Below are 18,888 nucleotides of genomic sequence, written 5' to 3' on the forward strand. Positions count from 1 at the left end.
AGAGGAGGAGTGGGGGATGATGAGGTCCAACATGCAAGTGCTTATCACGTTTCGCACGTGCTGGCACAGGTCACGTGTGACATCTGATCGTCACGACAGCTTAGAAGGCGATTACAGCCAGCACCTCCAAAAGGAAACTGAGGTCTAAGGTTAAATCACTTGTTCAAGGTCATTACGCCAGCAGGTGACAACGCTGGAGTCTGAACCCCATGCAAAGCCCCCACCCTGGGCTCCTAACCTGTACTCAATTGAGAAGGCAATAAGCATGGAATCATAATTCCAGCACAGGAGAGGTGATCCTGAAGAGAGCAAGGGGTTCGGCCCCCGCTGTGGTCATAAAACCTCCCTTGAGTCAGTGGGGTTCTGGCTGTCCAGCTGTCTGGCTTCCCCTTGGGCACGTGTTTCCCCAGGCCATCCCATGGCGCTGCTCTTGTGAGCAAAGACGCTCCAACACCGTGACACCTGCTAGAAATGGCTGCACAAGCGAGTGTGTGGGTCAAAGCGAGGCTGAATGGGGCGCCTACAAGCTCTTGTATCTTTTTTTTTTTTTTTTGAGTTTGGGGGAAACTGAATCACCCAGAATGTGCCCAGACCAATGACAGCACGGAGGAGAGGGCCTGGGAATTTGAGCCGCAAGTGCCCCAAGGTCATACCCACAGGGACCACGAGTCCAGTCCTGCTACCCCACCAACTCCATGCCTGACCTCGGGCAGGTTGCTTTGACCTCCTGGGCCTCGGTTTCCCCATTTGGAGGAAGAGTTCTCTCCAAGTCTCTGGAGGAGGACTAGAAGGCACGTGCCCTTCTTGCTTGAGGTTCACTCATTGGGCGTTTATTCCTCAGGCTGGAGGAAAACTACGAAATTGCGGAGGGGGTCTGCATCCCGCGCAGTGCCCTCTACATGCACTACCTGGACTTCTGCGAGAAGAACGACACCCAGCCTGTCAACGCGGCCAGCTTTGGAAAGGTGAGTCCGGCCTGCCCAGGCTTATTCCTTTTCCTCCCCTCTTCTAAGTCACTTATGCATGGTTCCTAATCATCTTTAACGTCTTCACTGCTTTTGTTTTTAAGTTACCAAAATAAGTACTTTGGTAACTTTACTGTAAGTTAAAGTGCAAACACTTATTAACAAAGTAATACCAAGCCGAATCCCAAAACGAAGTAATACCAAAGTATTAAAAATTCCAAACGATACAGACAGGTCATAAAGTAAAAAGCAAACACCTAACATGAGTTTCCTCAATCCTTAATTTGCAGAAAGTGGCTTTTTCCTCTAAGAGGCAAATACGAAACTCCCACGTGTGTTAACGTGTGTGTCAGGGAGTCTGGGGCGGGCAGACTGCTTGGCTTTGTAATGTGAAAACCTTGGAGAAACTGGAAAATGGCCCTAAATCATTAGCGTGGCGGTCTGAAAATCCTCTGTGGGGCGTGGTACTATATTTGTGATAATACAGCAGGCCTGGCTGCTGTCTGTCCATCTCACGGTAAAAATACAATCCACACTTTGGGTTGTGTCCACAGAAACTTGTTATCTCTCATCTTTCATATTTAACAGGCCAAGGAACGCTGTTGGGGCGCTCTTCTCAGACCGATCATTTGTCTCTTTCATAGATAAAAATATAGATTTGGGGGTGCCAGTGTGGCTCAGTTAGTTAAGCATCCAACTCTTGATTTTGGCTCAGGTCATGAGCTCAGGGTTGAGATCGAGCCCTGAATTGGGCTCCACACTCAGTGCAGAGTCTGCTTAAGATTCTCTATCTCCCTCTCTGTGTGCCACTCCCCAAATAAATCTTAAAATATAGATAGATGATAGATAGATAGATAGATAGATAGATAGATAGATAGATAGATAGATAGATTTTTATACCTCTAAAATACCCACTTTAATTTGAGTCGGTACATCCAAACTCTTCTTCTTTTTATTAGCTTCTTTTCCCCACGTATACATTTTGCTGCGTCTCCTCACAAAAAAGCAGGTGTGTTTTGCACCAAATTCCTTGCCAGTTTTCTGAGTGCGGGCATAACAAGGACTGAAGTGGCAGAAAGAGGTCAGTGTAGACGTTTCACGAATTCCCTTTTCAGATCCCCAACCCAACAGATCAATCATCAGCGGGAAAAAGGGGAAAGAGAGCAGTGTCAGACCTGAGCCAGTCCCCCAGGAAAGTTCAAAGCCATGTGGCTGAGAATTGGCTCCACTCAATAAATGCGAGGATGCTCCATTGTGACTTAGGGGAGGGCAGATGTTGTTGTGATGCATTCATGCTATTTCTTATACGTGCAAATAATTGTTTTAAAAAGTCAGTGGGGAAACCGGCTTTGCCGTTTCATTCATTTTTCCAGTCCGTCGGTGTTGGCCGAGATGGGCTGCATGGCAGGCACCGCGTTCTGTGGAGACCCGGGAGGGAATCCGGTGTGGGTCCCACTTGTGGAGAGCCTCACAGTGGAGGGAGGGCGTTGGTGAGCCCCTCAGCGGGTGGTTCTCAGAAGGAAGAGCACACCGGGAATGCAGGGGAGACTGGAGCTTTGTCACATGTCTGGGGTCCATGGACATTCACTCGCATCCACACTCTTTCACAGGCGCCCCAGTGGAGAGTCAAGGATGCTCACTGTCCTGAACTCATCACTTAGCTTCTCTGAGTCCCCCTGACCTGGGACTCTTTCTTCTGCATACAAACCTCTCTCCACCTGTGCTGTTCAGGACAGTAGCGGCTAGCCACATATGCTGTTTAACTTAAACAGAAGAAGAAATTCTGTTCTTCAGTCACATTAGCCATATTTCAGATGCTCCCTGGCCACGTGTAACTAGAAGCTATAATATAGGACAGTACAGATAGAATGTTTTCATCATTCCAGGAAGTATTATTGGACAGAAACTGTTCTGAACCATTGTGAGCCAGCAGTGAAACTCGGGGTCCTCTTTGCTTTGCACCAGACAGCCCGCAGAAAGCATCTGTGATCCCAGTAGACTGAAGTTTGCAGGAGAGGGTTACATCCCAAACAGTGTCCAATGGAATGGATATCCCCATCTCAAGCCTCCCCACGACACTGGAGGCCCCCGGGGCCTCCCCACTGCCTGTTCTCCACAGCTGGTCTCAGCCCTCTCTGCTCAGCGGCCTCCTCTCTCCCCCTCCACCACCTCCCACAACTCACCACCCCCTCTTCCTCCTTGGGGCAACCTCCACCAAATCGCCTCTGTTCTCTCTCTCTTTTTTTTAAGATTTTATTTATTCGACAGAGATAGAGACAGCCAGCGAGAGAGGGAACACAAGCAGGGGGAGTGGGAGAGGAAGAAGCAGGCTCATAGCGGAGGAGCCTGATGTGGGGCTCGATCCCATAACGCCGGGATCACGCCCTGAGCCGAAGGCAGACGCTTAACCGCTGTGCCACCCAGGCGCCCCTCGCCTCTGTTCTCTGATCCTTGTTCCTGCTGACCTCTATGCCCACGGGTCTTATTTATACCAAATGGCTTTTCAAAATCTTTTTCCAAATAATAACTTTTTCTCTCTAAGAATTACAATGTCAGCTCCTTCCAAAATAGTCACTAAAAAAGACATCCAAACCCCATCTTATCTTTGGTCCAAAAGCAAGGACGTATTCCAATGGTATTAAAAGCACAAATGCAAGAGCTCTTTGCAGGTACCTTGCCATCGATTTCAAATGCACTGGGAACGGGGGCTGGCCTTCCAGCCACAGAGGACAGAAGGAGCCTGCTGAGGGTTTCTGCACTGAGCTCGTTGAACTGAAGTCCCGGCCACGCTTGTCCTTCCTGAGGGCTCCCAGCTGCAGCCGCCATCCCCCCCTGAGAGAAAGGGACCGGTTGTTCTGTGAAGCCTGGGATGTAATCGTGGGCAGCCTTCCTTTGAGCAGATCCATCCAAACTTTCGATTCATCTCTGAACTTGTAACTCTGAGCAGGCAAGGTTCAATACTTTGGCTTCATGTTTAGAGAAAAACAGCACTGGTGGCAGCTTCCTCCCCCTACCCCCACCTCCCCAGCTTGCAAGTGGGCTGGGTGAAATGGGCATCAGGCCGCAAGGCTCTCCCCCCATGTCACCTGGCTGGGATACTGTCCTTGATAAAGGGAGGGGAGGGCAGCAATTGTTTTGCTGCAAGTAAGGTCTGAAAGAGATTCTCTTTCCAGCACTGCGGCCAAGCTCCATGAGCACTGGCTTCCAGTAATACCGTATTGACTTTGGGTCCCAGAATTAATTTAGGGATCGCAGAGAATGCTGAAGCTTCGAGCCGAGCTGGTCTTGTGCCTGCTTTTCTGCTGGCCAGGGTAACGAAAGGTCACCCAGCTTGGAGTCACTGAACTCTTCTGAGCTCCCATTTCCTTACCTCTAGACGGGAATAATCCCTCCCCAAATTACTCTAGGGATAAAATGAGACAGTGCTTAGGAGAGCATTTTTAAAATTATAAAGTGTTCTACCGGTGGAAGAAGGCACCATTATCTAAAACTGGCCTCATTCCATCCTGTCTCCTCTGTTTCCTACCATGCTTTATTTTTCTTTATAGCCCTTATCACTGTCCCAACTGTTATCTATATGATATAACTAATATATTACATGTTATATGGATAGTTATCTATATGTCATTGCCTATTATTCTACCACTATATGTTACAGCTAATATATATTATATAGAACTACCATGTATATATATATGACACAACTAACATATATGTGAATGTATGTATGTATATGTTAGTTGCTTGTGTTTTATTTGCCTCCTTCTCTGCAATGGAGCTCCATGAGGATTTGTTCACTATGCGTCCCCAGCTCTCAGAATAGCACCTGGCACATAATAGAGCCTCAGATATTTATTGAAGATTGAATGACTTATGTTACGGCTATTTGCCAAGGACACCGGAATCATTTGACGCGTGTGAATTTGACCTGTATGAGGCCCATATGAAACAGGCATTGTATCCATTTTCCATTAGCCTGTTTGCAGAGCAGGGAGGAGCTTGTTCAGGTACCAGTGGAAACTGATTGTATTTTCCTGAACTTTGAAGGACCACCTTCAGGGTCCTCTGTTTAGCCTTCCTGCTCTGTCCTCTGATGACATCACAGCGAAGCCCCACAGCCTCCGACGGTGTTCAGCCATCATTTTGGTCTTGGATAGATAATTAATCATTCTCAGCCCTGAAAAAGTCCCATTCGGTCTGGTTTAAAACCTCCATCTGTGGGCTTCTGGGTGGCTCAGTTGGCTAAGCATCTGCCTTCAGCTCAGGTCATGATCTCAGGGTCCTGGGATTGAGCCCTGCATCGGGCTCCTTGCTCAGCGGGGAGCCTGCTTCTCCCTCTGCCTGCTGCTCCCCCTGCTTGTGTGCGCTCTCTTTCTCTCTCTTTCTCTCTCTGTGTCAAATGGGTAAATAACATCTTTAAAAGAGACAAAAAACAAACAAAACAAACACTTCCATCTGACACGAAATCGGAGCCTCTCCCTTCCCGAGGCTCAGGATTTGCTCTGTGGAAGAGGGCCATGGTGGGCTCTCCCCCTGTCCTCTGACTTCTTCAGGGCTGGGGCAGAGGGACCCTGGAGAAGGGTGGGAGGAAGAAAGTCAGCAGGAGTCATTTTGACCAGCTAGTGCTCTGTGAGGGCTCCTCCTGCTAGTGACCTCTGCTGGGCTCGCCATCCATCTGCTGGGGGAAGAGTCCAGTCATGCGTTTGGGGGAGCCCCACGGAGCTCCATCCACACTGGCTAAAGGGATGGGCTCTCCAGCTGACCTTCCCTTCCACTACCCACCCACAGGCTGCTCTTTCTCCTCCACTGAGGATTCACCCCATGGCTCTGTTCTTGTGTTGGAGGGTTTTGGCCAGCTCACTGCATACCTAGTATTACACCCTGATTCTCAGAGATGCCCAAATGAGCTCCCGCAAAGGTAACTAGTGTATGGAACAGGCTGGACTCAGCAGTGTACAAACAGAAAGAGACTTTGCTTTGTTCTACCATGTTATGGCCAACCTCCTTCCCTGACCCATGGTTTCATGGCAGGTTTAATAGCTTTTTGGTTATTGATTATAAGAACAAGCCTCTCTTCAATAATTTGGACTCAGACGTTAAAGTCCAGTCTAGTACTCCAATCAAAACCTGCAGCCTCAAATCCACTTGAAAAGGTCTCCCTGACCCTCAGCTCAGCCTTGACCACATGTGTCCTGGAGACCTGCATTATGGAGGGGGAGAACATGGTCTGACCTTCCACTCTTCCCTGAACTTTTCCTCCTACTGCTGGTGTCTGCAGGCTTGTCAGCTTGAGAAAAAATACTTCCAAAATGGCAACCCTAGTTTTCCAGCAAAAGCAGTAAAATAAATTTTATAATGGAACTGTAAATTGAAACACACACAAGATCGTAGGGATCAGTTGGCCTACACATGACATCATATCCAGCTAAATTGCCCAAGCTTATTAATAGATAATCCTTGGGGCACCTGGGTGGCTCAGTTGGATAAGCATCCAACTCTTGGTTTGGGCTCAGGTCATGATCTCATGAGTCATGAGACGGGGCCCCACATCAGGCTCCATGCTCAGCGGGGAATGTGCTCGAAGATTCTCTCCCTCTGCCCCTCCCCCTACTTGTGCACACTCTCTCTCTCTCAAGTAAATAAGTAAATCTTTTTTTTTAAAGATTTTATTTATTTATTTGACAGAGATAGAGACAGCCAGCGAGAGAGGGAACACAAGCAGGGGGAGTGGGAGAGGAAGAAGCAGGCTCATAGCGGAGGAGCCCGATGTGGGGCTCGATCCCATAACGCCGGGATCACGCCCTGAGCCGAAGGCAGATGCCCAACCGCTGTGCCACCCAGGCGCCCCTAAATAAGTAAATCTTAAAAAAAAAATAGATAACTCTTTTTTAACCGATGTCAGATGTATTTAGCTATGTCTAATTATGAATGCAGCATCCACAGACTTTTTATAAAATTAATAAAAATGGCAACCACATAGGATTTTCTATGATCTGGCACTGTTGTAGGCATTTTACATATATCAGCCTCCCCTAAACCACTCATGAGGTAGGAACTGTTATTACCCCCACTATAGAGATGTGTAAACTGAGCCCCAGAGAGGTAAGGCCACATAGCCAGTAAGTGGACGTGAACCAGGAATTCTGGTTATCTCATTTTCAGAGCATTTATTTTGGGGGTAGGGTGTATGTGTGGAGGCGGGAGGTGGGTCTGTGTGGAGAATGAAGCAGTGGGCCTCTGGACTTTGGTGTAGTCATTAGCAGCCAGCTGGCAATCTCTCAGATGGTGGAGCTTGGGAGTGAAGTCTCGGCCTCTCCATCTGTCAGGGGCCAGTGTGCTGGTCATCACAGTTGAGAAAGGCCCCCTCAAATCTTGCCCACCCAGGGGTTCCAGGCATTGTGAACTCCACCACCAGGATTCCCCATACTGCTCCCCCCCTCAGCCCTTGTGTTCACCCAGTTATTAGATAGTCATTGACCTCATCCTGTTGTGGCCCCAGCTCTGCGTGGGCAGGTGGGGAGTGGAGTGAGGAAGACAGTCTGTCCTCAAGGGGAGCGGGCTGCAGAAGGGACACATCCCCATGGAAAACCACAGAACATGATGGCGGACGTGCCCCTGAGCTGGAATACCCATGAGTGGAGGGACACAGAGGGGAGACTGCTGCCTCCTCGGGGGTGGGGGATGGCCAGCAGCCCGAGAGCGAGGTCAATCTGGGAGCAGCCCCAGATACCTAGGGTCAGCCTCTTCCCACCGCTGCCCTGTGAGATCTACGGAAGCTGAAGAGGGCGTTTCAATGTCACCAAATACTTCTTTCTCCTGAGGCTCCACTGGTCTTTTGGAAACTCTTAGCAAAAACTCTACCTGCACACAGATGGGGCATCTGTCTCGGTGCTTAGCAGGAAGCTGAGCTTTTTTGGAAACAAAAACGGGCCTCAGATCTCTGAGGCAGAGCACATCTCTGACATACAAATGGATTGCTTTCCAAGCTTCTGTAACAGGCGTTGCTGAGCGGTTGAAAGGCAAAAACACGTCTTCTTCAATAGACCTTTGTTGAGGTTCCACCGTGTGCTGTAGGCCAGGAGTTTCCAACAATGCCAGGTGTGGAGTCCTGAACTTGAGGCCTGTCACCCTCACTCTCTACATCTCAGTCCCTCCATCCGTCACGTGCGGAAGTTAGTCTACAAACATACGAGGATCTCTACCACATGAGCTGGAAAGACGTTGCAGCTAGGAATTGTAATGGCGGCATCTCGTGTTCTCCTCACACGGCCCTGTGAGCTAGATGCTGGTTTTGTTCCTTTTGAGAGATGACACGGCTGACTCCAGGGCCACTGGAACCTTCTCCGTGAAGTAAATCGTGGGTGGAAATCAGCAGGTAGATCGGTTAGGAATTGTGTTGGGACTGTGGGTAAAAAATGCCCCTCTCCATCCCCAGTGACATAAATAAATGAGTGATTTTACTTTTCTTCACATAGAGTAAGTATAAAAGGTGATAACCCAGTGCTGGCATAACAGCTCTAGAAGCACCTCAGGGACCTGGGTTCCTTCTCTCTCTGTGCTCGGCCATTTGTGTGGCAGATGGCTTCCAACTTTGCAGCACCTCGTGGTCCGAAGTGGCTACTGGACAACAAAGGCTATATTCCAGGCAACAAGCGGGGAAAAGGGGGTAAGAAGAGAAAGGTCAAAACTCCAGCCAAAGCAGCTGTCTCCAGGAGCTTTCCCAGAGCCCTGCCCAGTGATGTCCCCTGCATCTCACCTGCTGCCCTTGGTTGTCAGGGAAAAATGAAAATGTAGACCATTGCCTCCTGGAATAAAAAATTAGAGTTTGATTAATAAGGAAAAAGGGGTAAACAGTGCACCATTTCATCCACATAAGGGCACTTTAAAAATCCATTGTATTCCTTTTTTTAAAAAATTGAGATATAATCGGCATACAACGTATTAGTTTAAGGTGTACAACATAACGATTTGATATATATGTGAATCACGAAATGATCACCAAATAAGCTTAGTTAACACCTATCACTACCCATGGTTAATGATTTTTTTCATTGTGATGAGAACTTTTTTTTTGGTGATGAGAACTTTTAAGATCCACTCTCTTAGCAGCTTTCAAATGTAGAGCAAGTCTGAAGTATAGTCACCATGCTAAACATGACGTTGCCGGGACTTACTCATCTCCCAACTGGAAGATTGGACCTTTTGACCTCTTTCCCCACTTGGCCCCCGTGTATCCTTCCATGTGTCACAACTAAGAAATGGAGCCCAGGATCCTGAAAGCATGTCCTGAACACTCTCAAATTAGGAACCCAGGGGAAGCGACAGAGGTGGTACAATGTGATCTCTTAAGGCTGTGGCAGGGTCACGTGATTTATGGTCAGCATCGTTGAACATGTCAGCAAGAGGCAGATTCGTGGACAGGCACTAGACAGCTGTGACACAGTGTAATTTGAATCTGTGGAGAGGCCAGTTAGGCTCAAAACTGCAGGTCCCCTGAAGACTTGTTGATGTCCCCGAATCCTCAGTTCCTTTCCTTGAGTCTCTAAAAATGCAACGAGAGCAGAGCAGGGTAATTCATTAATACATATGGGTTACTAAAACCTCAAATTAAAGGAGTTTAGTCTATTCAAGGGACTTAGAGATTGGTTGGTGAGACCCCTCCCCCCCCCACACACACACTCCTTTTCTAGCTGAGGAGATGAGGAGAGGGACCGAGTGGTTTTCTCAGGGTCAGTGGGTGCCTGCCGAGGGGCGGGGACACCAGGAAGCAGCAGGGAGGCTGGAGAAGGGGAAGCTGGCGCGACAGATGTGTGAATTGAGTTTATTTATAGCCTGCCTTTTCCCCATGAGGACTTGAGGTAATTGGCAATTTGGGCTGCGGGTGGCTCTTCCTTGGGTATTTGGCTCCTTCCTCACGGCTGGCCATGTTTGAGCAATGCCAAAAAACGCCAAGCGTGATCTGGGGACCCGTGCTTCGGGGCAGCTGCATGTGCTTAGAACAGAGATGGAAGCAGAGGTGCCTCTGGTTTTGCGTGCCTGCCCTCTTTCCTCGAGCGTCCTGACAGCCCGCCCTGGCCCAGACCCGCGTGTGCCCCTGCAGGGGCACAGATGAAGATCAAGGTGCTCTTGAGGCATTAGGATCCTTCAGGAATGGTCTCTTTCCAGTTTTGAAAGGAAACAATTCAGTACATCAATAGAGTTTCCTTCAACTTTAAATTCTCGTGTATGTTCTCCTTCACCTTAAGTGTCTGCTGTGGAGTGTCTGTGTCAGGTCTGATTTCACCCCAGATCCCAGAGTTTATTTCAGGTGTCCCTCGTGTCATGCCATCTAAGAGCTCAGAAGTCACATTGTGTGGGCTCGCATCCCGTCTCCACCATTTACCCGCTGCATGAGCTCAGACGATCTCTGAATCGCTCTGGGCCTCTGTTTCCCCATCCACAAAATGGGACAGTGACGGCAACCACGTGGAGAGCTGTTGACAGGATGACTGTCAGAGGGACTTCCTTGGCTCAGTGCCTGGTACATACAAACACTCGATGCACGCGAGCGGTAATTACGATTTTGGTTCACCATGGCAACATCTCAGGACTTTAATACGTGTTTTTAATATATCACCCCTAGCATCGATGTTTCGACTCTTCCTTCTGAACAGTCTTGAGAACAATTGTTCTAAAAATTTCCTGCCTCTCACACATGCTGCCATTGCCGCCCTCCCCTGCTCTTGTTATCGCCTTCAGAGTTATTCCAGTTTTGACTTAACCTGTAGCTTATGTAACTCACCTCATTCTAACTAAATCCGTGTGTGACGACTGTCTTTTCTCACACTCACACACGTGATACATCACCCAGGCAGCCTCAGGACAATACTGGGCTCACTGGGAATTTGGGACTTCTTGGAATTGTCCTCCATGGGACCTCTTACGGGGCAACAGAGTAGCTGTTACCCTCCTGGCCCTGGGGGTTTTCACAGAATCCTGCCTTGATCCACACACACGATTTGAAATTCCATTTCTGCCTCATTGCACTAGAGAAGAATTTCTTGCGAATGTTTGAAATTGCTCTTGGGGAATTTCCTATGGAACCTGCAGTATCCTACCCCCATTGACTACCTCCCCCCACCCCCCACCCCCGGTGCCGGGTGCCCAGTCAGTGTTACAAAAAACTGTTGAATAGCCAGAGGGGCACAGCATAGTGTCACCACTCTGGCAAACACCCATTTCAAAATGTAAGCATTGAGGTAGGCTGTTTAAAAATCCTTATTGCTACCACCAGACTTAACTTTTTTTCTTCTCTGTTAAAGGGGTGATATCTCTTGTCAACAAGGAAAGTGAGTCCGTATCTCACTTCCAGACTTCAAGCTGTGATGATATTAATCCCTTTAACCAATCGCGTTCCCTAATCATCTCTTTCTTGTGTTTGCAATATTGTGTGTGTGTTTTAAGAGAAGGCACAAGACGTTTGCAATACACGGTTACAAAACGACAACTTGTCATCGTACCGAATTTCTCATTTCTTGCTATTTGAGTTGTCCCTCTTCTTTTCCCACACCCAAATAACCTCTGAACTAAGACCCACGGCTCTTATTTTTAAACTGTTTTAAGCATACTTGACTCCTTTATACACATGAGTTTGTCTCCTTCAAAGTGTGGGAGGATGTGCACTTATCCCATTACCTTGGAACTTCTTTTGGATCGGTTCTTGTTGGTGGCAAATCTTTGCCTACTGAGGGTGGATTGAATTTTTGGAAACAACCGAAGCCGTCCCTGATGACTGAGTTTGGAGATCAAGCAGGATCAAGATCATCGGGTTTGAGGTCAGAATCAAACAAAGCCTGTCTGTAAGAATCACGAGATGCAGTGGCTTTCCCGAGTGGCTCTAAAGGTGTCCCTTGAGGCAGCATCTAGAGAGGACGTCAGGGGTCTCACACTCAGTTGGTGGACCCCTTGCTGGCTCCCATGGGTGCCGGCCAAAGCAAGGGACAGGAAGGACAGTGGAACTGGGACCCCGCTTCTCCCACTGGCTGGAGTCTGTGGGTCTGAGCAGCCTTGAATGGACGTAGATCCCAGGACCTCCTCTGTGAAACGGCGATCTTCATGCTTTCCTCCAGGGTCATTTTTAGGATAAATTCAACGTTGTAACGTGCTCATCTAGTGCCTGGTCCTTGCTGATGCACGGTGGGGTGGCTCTTTCCTTTGCCCTGTCTTAAAGGAGGGCCGTGGTTTGAATATGCCATTTCAGAAACGTGTGCCTGAAACTCACGTTTCTTAAAAAACCGCACCCTCACCATGAGGTCAGGATAGCCCACATGCGGAATTTCCTTCAGCCTGGAGCAGTGTGTTGTCGGCTGCGGAGAAGCATGGACGAGACAGATGGATAACCTGGCCACCACCTCCAAGAAGAATCCCTGCAGCTCCCGGGACAGGAGCTCTGCAGAGCTGCTCCGCTTCCCACCCGAGCCCCAGGGAGCCCCCAGCCCGGCCCAGCCCGGCTGCCTCGGCTGAAAGGGAGAAGGGTGGGATTCCCGAGTAATTAAAGGGAATTTGGAAGGCTGGGATGTTGCGGAATGTTAGATCAGTAGCTAGAACAGCATGTGGTGTTCTTTAGGCAGGCTTCATTGAATCCGTACAAAAAGAGAAAGAGGGGCTGCCTGCCGTCTGCTCATTTATCAAACAGCGAAACTCAGCTTTCACGGCTCCACAAAAGTGTTTGACTGTTTGCTGAGTCTTGCTCCAGAAATTAAAAGCTGAACAGCCTTAGTGGGGCTGAACCGACTCTGCATTTTGAGACTCAAACCAAATTGCGCTGGGCTTTCAGATTCTGGGACCAACCAGCTGATTATTTGGTGAAAAGCGAGGAGAATAATTTGTAATTTGCACCCCGTAAGAAACACTTAAAAAAAAAAAAAAGCAGCAAACCCCCTTCCCACAGGTTTTTGTTGGGCTGGAAGGAGGAGGTGCGGTCTGTTACAGCCCTTTCTTTGCTCAGAGTGGGAAAAGTCTTGACCTCCATTTGGGCAGAACGTGGTGTGGTGCAGCGGCGCCCCACCCATCCCCCACCCCCCAGCCGGCCCTTCCTCTTAGTTCTCTGTCTGAAATTACCTTCCTCCCTTTTGGAGGAGGAGGAGAGGACTTGGCCTTCCAGTACTTCTGGATAAAAAGTATTTTCACAAAGAGAACTGAATATCCCAACACATATATTGTTGGGAGACCAGGACACACCACAAAAGCCTGAGAAAACGAGCTGAATGGGGATCCTCCAAAAACCCATCCGAGGGTAGCTCTGTCAGTGAAGAGAATGGGCTAGAAGAGGTTGAGGGTAGTGGACACAGGGGGTGTTACCACTTGCAGCCCCCTCTGCTCCAGCGCCCTGCCTGTCAGTGGGTCACTGTCCCCCTGTGCCGCCAGGAGAGCCTGTGGAGCTAGAGCCTTGCCGTAAGCCTGTGAGGTCAGCCGAGCAAGCGTTTTATCCCCGTTTCATAGACAAGAGCCATGATGCTCAAATGGAAGGTCTCTGTTGGCTCTTGAGTTTAGCACATTGTTTTCAAAGTGATAATCACCTTCCACACTTCACGGGAAGGAACTCGATGAAATCTTTTACGAACCTCGAAGTGCTTCTCCCCTTTAATCAAGCAGCTCCACACCCAAGAAACTATTATGAGGGGGGAGCCCCCCCAAAATGCTAGCGATAAAAATAAAAATCATGGTGCAAAAGGTACTGCTTCTAGCATGATTTCTGTTAACACAACATTGGAAACAACTTCCGTGGCCAGCCAACAAGACACACTTCCCTTACTCTTCCACGGATTGAATCGATGAGTTAACGTGCTGAGCCGCAATGTCTCCTGCCTGGACTACGCTGCGGCCTTTTGATGGCCTCCCTGCTTCCACCCCTTGGCCCCTATGGTCACCTCTCCACCCAGCAGCCAGAGCCATCCTTTGGAAAGGTAAGTCAGACTGGTTCCCCAATTCCCCGCGTGGGAGTTGTTCCCTGTGAAGCTGCCCCATCTCATGCAGGGTAAAAGCGGAAGTGCTCACACAGGCGCACGCGGCCCCACGTGGCTGTGCTCCATCACCCCGTCCTGGCCCCCCGACCTCATCTTCTGCTCTTCTGTTTCTCGGGGGTCACAGCACAGAGAACGTGAAGCACACCGATTGTGCGTTTTATTGCCTCTTACAGGTAGAACAAATAGCTCCAGAAACCTGTCCTTGTTTCCTGGGGGCTTTCTGGAACATCTCTAGACCAGAGTCTGTGGCCCTAGTACCTTAGCCTAGGGCCAGGACATTACATAGGGTGCTGTTGGATAAGTATTTAGAAAGATTCAGGACTTTGCCCATTCTCTGAAATCACGTATAATAAAGCTTAGGAACAACAACAGGAAGAATAAAATGCTGGGTTTTTTTTATTATCTACATATAATTTGCAGGGAATAGGCGGTGGTTCTTTTAAAGAAAAGAAAAAGGGAAAGAGCCACCAGAACATTCTGGAAGATTTCTGGTGCTTCTTTCAAGGTCATCTTGAACTTCTTTTGTCAACTAGGAATATTTCCAGTAAGAAAACCCTTTTTTTATTTACGGAAAAAGTTGACCTTGTACACAAATGTTATACAAAAAACTTTTTGTTCCAGTCACAATCCTACTACCCTAACAAATACCCATTTTTACTTTTCCTTGTTCCCTTTCCATTCCTATATTTGTAAAAACATAAATTATAAGCACAGCATCAACGTAGGGTGAGGTATGCTGTTTCATTTAACATTATGTCATACAGAAACTTTCTGTGCTGTGACATAGTTTTTGTTACTATCATTTTTTAAAAAGATTTATTCGTTTGAGAGGGGGAGGTTGGGGGAAGGGCAGAGGGAGAGGGAGAGACAGTCTCAAGCAGACTCCCCATTCAGCCTGGAGCCCGACCTGGGGCTCAATCTTACAACCCTGAGATCAGGGCCTGAGACAAAACCAAGAGTGGGACTGGGATGCTCAACCGACTGCACCATCCAGTTCCCCACATTACATCATTTTTAATGCCTGCGTCGTGGTCCAAGCGCATGTATGATCATTGATTTAGCCAGCTCCCTACCATCGGACACTTAGATACTGTTTCCACTTTTTCTGTCTTCTTAGTAACCCTGCACATAGCTTTCTCTTACTTCAGATTAGTTCCTTGGAATTCATAGACCAAAAGCTATGAATATTTTGTGGTTCTCATCAATATGTATTGTGAAAATGCTCGGGGAAGGTTTGTACCCATAAACAGGGTCAGCAAGCTGGGAGAGCTTCAGTCTTGCCACACCTTGGACAGCACTTAATGTTATCGTTTTCCAAATGTCTGCTGATATCAGAGCATTAAAGGTGGTGCCTTACTGAATGGCCTGCTGCTGTATGGGGGAAATCTCCCCAGACCCAAATGCAGAAAAATCTCTGCTTTTCCTAAGCAACTAGTGTGTGTGTTTATCTTGTGGGGACTGGGGCTCTTGGAACTTTATTGTATTGGATGGATAGGAAATTCTGAACCCAAATCGTAACGCCCGTTTAACCAAGTGAAGAACCCCTCCATCTTCTTGCTTTCTGTATTTTCCTTCGATCTCTATCCGCGTGTCTAAAACAGTTCAGTATTGCAGCTTTGCGAACAGCTGCTTCGTATCTTGGCAGTTTTGTGATGAGACCAGTTCTGTGATGAAAGTCTGAGGGCGTCCTTGGCCAGAGGTGGTGAGGCCACCAAAACCGTGGTGCGCATCACGGGCAGAGTGCTTAGAAAGCCCCGTCGCGGACCCTGCTCAGACCCCACCCTGAATCCTGCATGTTCCTCAGGTCACAGCAGTTTGAGAGGGACATAGACAAAGTGAGAACCCATATCCTCAGCTGCCAGGAGTTAGGGTGAAAGAAACCAAGCTGTGTCAACCACAGAAGTAACGCCCTCCAAGATTTCAGAGAATGACTGCATTGTTTCCTGCAGTATCATCACTATCAGATAACATCTTAGAAGCCCTTTTTATTTCCTAAAGCAGTATCGTCATGTTCTCTTATTAGATTTTCTAACCATCTTTGTGAGCAATGCATGGTTTTTGTTTTGTTTTGTTTTACCCATTTTCAGATGAGGAAAACCTGTCCCATTATTCACACTGGGGACAGCTTGCTAATGTACAGAAATGGTCCATCTTCACGGCACCCATTCCAGACTCTCAATTTCTCTCTGATTCATCCACTTCCTTCCATCCCACCGATGCTGACTTACTTGAGGTCACCATCACCTATCCCTCGGATCTGGGGAGGAGTACATAAACCTCCAAGTCCCTTGACGTCAGAGGAGGAAACTAAGCGCAGAGAAATTAAACAGCACGTCCAAGTTCAACTAACTAGCAGGGTGTCAGTAAGTGTCTGTTGAGGACTGAGCAGATCCATCCATGAGAGCGTATCGGTGTGGATGGAAGAGGATGTGAACAGGTCAGGAGAGACTCTGCCCCATGTCTGAGAAGGCACTCTGTTCATGCCCCGCCAGTGGGAAGTCGGCAGTTGGGTCTCATCTCATGAAGGGCAGCCTGCAGGCAGGCTCTCTCTGACCATGCGTGCCTGCTTGGTGATGTATGAGAAGAGGAGGGAGGCTGGAAGAGTTGGGTGAAATGAGAAAAGTCCCTCGAAGTAAAAGGGGATGAGTTATCAGGACAATCAGTGGTAATAACAGGTAATGTTTATCGAGCCCTTACTAAGTGCGAGGCATTGTTGCAAATTATCCACATATGTTTACTACTAGATTTTACAAGAGTTCTCTGAGAAAATTGAGTTGTTTGAATGGTAATGCGCCTCACTAAGGGTCCCCAGCTAACAAGTGGCCAAGCTTAGATCTATCTAATCCAGGTAGCCTAGCTCCAACGCCTTTCCCCAGAACCCCTGCCTCATCCTGCCTTTCCACAAACATCAAAGTTTCTTACAAATCCCTGTGACTATCCTAGGCAGCACTGAGATGAGTGGAGCATACCCCTGGGCAGGGGTTGGGCTTCTCCTCACAGGTGCCAAGCCTGGGGCCAGGTCCCTGCTCACAGGGAGCTTACATTCAAGTACGGGGAGGCAGAAAATAGGCATGCAGGGAGCAAGTGCACAAGATAATTTCAGAGTGTGGAGTGAGAAGAAGACATAAAGCAGGGCCACGAGATGGTGTAGGATTGCTGGTGCTCCCCCCACCCCCGGCTGGTCAGAGAAGACCTCTGGGCAGGCACCCAAATGTTGTAAGCAAAGGAGCCAGTCCTGCGGGGATGTGGATGAGGTTGCATCCCGGGGTGGAGGGAACTGCCTTACAAAGGACCCCAGGGGGAGCGAGCCTAGTGTGTTTCAGGAATAGGGAAAATAATTTAAAAAGCCAGTGTGGCTGGAGTCTGGTGAGTAAGGGTGAGTCACAGCAGAGGAAGACCAGGAGGTAAGAGCAAGGACAGGTGACAGAGGCCAAGGGTGGGTCTTCATTCCAGGCACAATGGAATCCATTGGAAGGCTTTAGGTGGCGGGACTGACACATTCTGCATCACCTCGTACTCCCCCCACATTGTGAGCAGCAGGGCGAAGTGCAGGGCAGCCAAGTGAGACTCCCTCAGAGTCCAGAACTTCACAATCACTCCCCTGCTTGCCCCCCCTCCCCAGGTCCCAACACTGGTATCTTCTCCAGGGTCCCAACCGACTCCCAATAAATCATTGCAGTCAAGGGCATATGTTTTCCCTTTTCTTTGGATGCTGTTTGTCAGACGCAGTGACTGTGCTCCCAACTTTTCCCGATGGGTAACTGATTCTTGTGTTGACTTACAGATCATAAGGCAGCAGTTTCCACAGTTAACCACCAGAAGACTCGGGACCCGAGGACAGTCAAAGTAAGCACCGGGAGGCCGTCTCGTCCACAGAGCGCACGTCTCTGAATCAGGCCTGCACTCCGGGTCTTTTATCCTGAGCTCCGTTCACAGGCCTGGTGGGAAGTCTGTGCCTGGCACGGAGGAGACATAGACAGCAGGGCCCCCTCTCCCATGGCCCCTGAGAGAGAGGTTGTGGGAAGGCCCCGGGCCATTGGGCCCCCCCAGCTGCTTTAAGGAATCTGACTTTATGCCACCCTGCCTTTAGGTGTTCTTGTCAATTGTCTTGGGCATCACTTAAAAGAGCACTTGGTGGCTTCTTGGACAATCTCTAGGTTCCTTGGATTGTTTTGCTGAGCACATTTTCTACTCTAATAGTATCCAGTCAACCAGAGAAGCAACCTGGACCAATCCCTGCGAGGGAGATGGGGTGGAGAGGTCCAGCAAGACCCCCGTACACAGCAGCCATCACTTCTGTCAACCAGCCTGCCCATGTTTGCTTTTACACTTTCGGTCTCATGTACAGTGCAAGGAGCAGATCACCTGCCCTCGTGGGGCTTACACTCTGGTGGGGAAGACAGATCAAAACAAGATGCTCAGATTGTGACAAGCAGGCTTGTCATAGAGAAGAACAAAAGGAGAGCACCCTAGTTTGGAAAGGGTAGCCCAGGAAAGGCCTTTCTGGAAGAGTCCTGAAAAGTGAGAAGGATGCGTGGACCCCTTCTCCTACGTGGGAGTTGGTGGGGAGGGAATCTCTGCCTTCACTGCACAGGCTTCACTAAAATCTGATTTATAAGATTTGCCTCAAAGGGTGTTTCAAGAATCAGTGGATGTTAACAGGTGTTCCGTGGAAAAGCTCTGTTGGCCACATACGTTTGGGAAGCGCAGAGTTCAACAGGTTCCTTTATCGCAGGACTTCTCAGAACCTTTATTATGTTGATGTACATGGTGACTCCGCTAGAGGGTGCCTTATTATGTAGCATTTCTAACATTTTGACCATGTTGAGTAGCAGATCAGCACATACTGACTTACAAAATACTGACACTTAGAAAAAAACCAAACCCCAAAACAACCATATAGGATTTGTAAGACTTGA

General features: G+C 48.6%; 1 protein-coding gene across 1 annotated transcript in view; it reads left to right on the top strand.

Moving 5' to 3' along the window:
- Nucleotides 1-18,888, top strand: part of RFX4 (regulatory factor X4) — a 134,682-nt gene that overhangs the window by 40,782 nt on the left and 75,012 nt on the right. The window contains exons 4-5 of the mRNA XM_008705653.1: nucleotides 842-965; nucleotides 17,754-17,815. Coding sequence (XP_008703875.1) covers nucleotides 842-965; nucleotides 17,754-17,815 — 186 coding nt within the window. The remainder of the gene's footprint in view (nucleotides 1-841; nucleotides 966-17,753; nucleotides 17,816-18,888) is intronic.

This window comes from Ursus maritimus, unplaced genomic scaffold (assembly GCF_017311325.1).
Source record: "Ursus maritimus isolate PB19 unplaced genomic scaffold, ASM1731132v1 scaffold_21, whole genome shotgun sequence".
Taxonomy (NCBI): domain Eukaryota; kingdom Metazoa; phylum Chordata; class Mammalia; order Carnivora; family Ursidae; genus Ursus; species Ursus maritimus.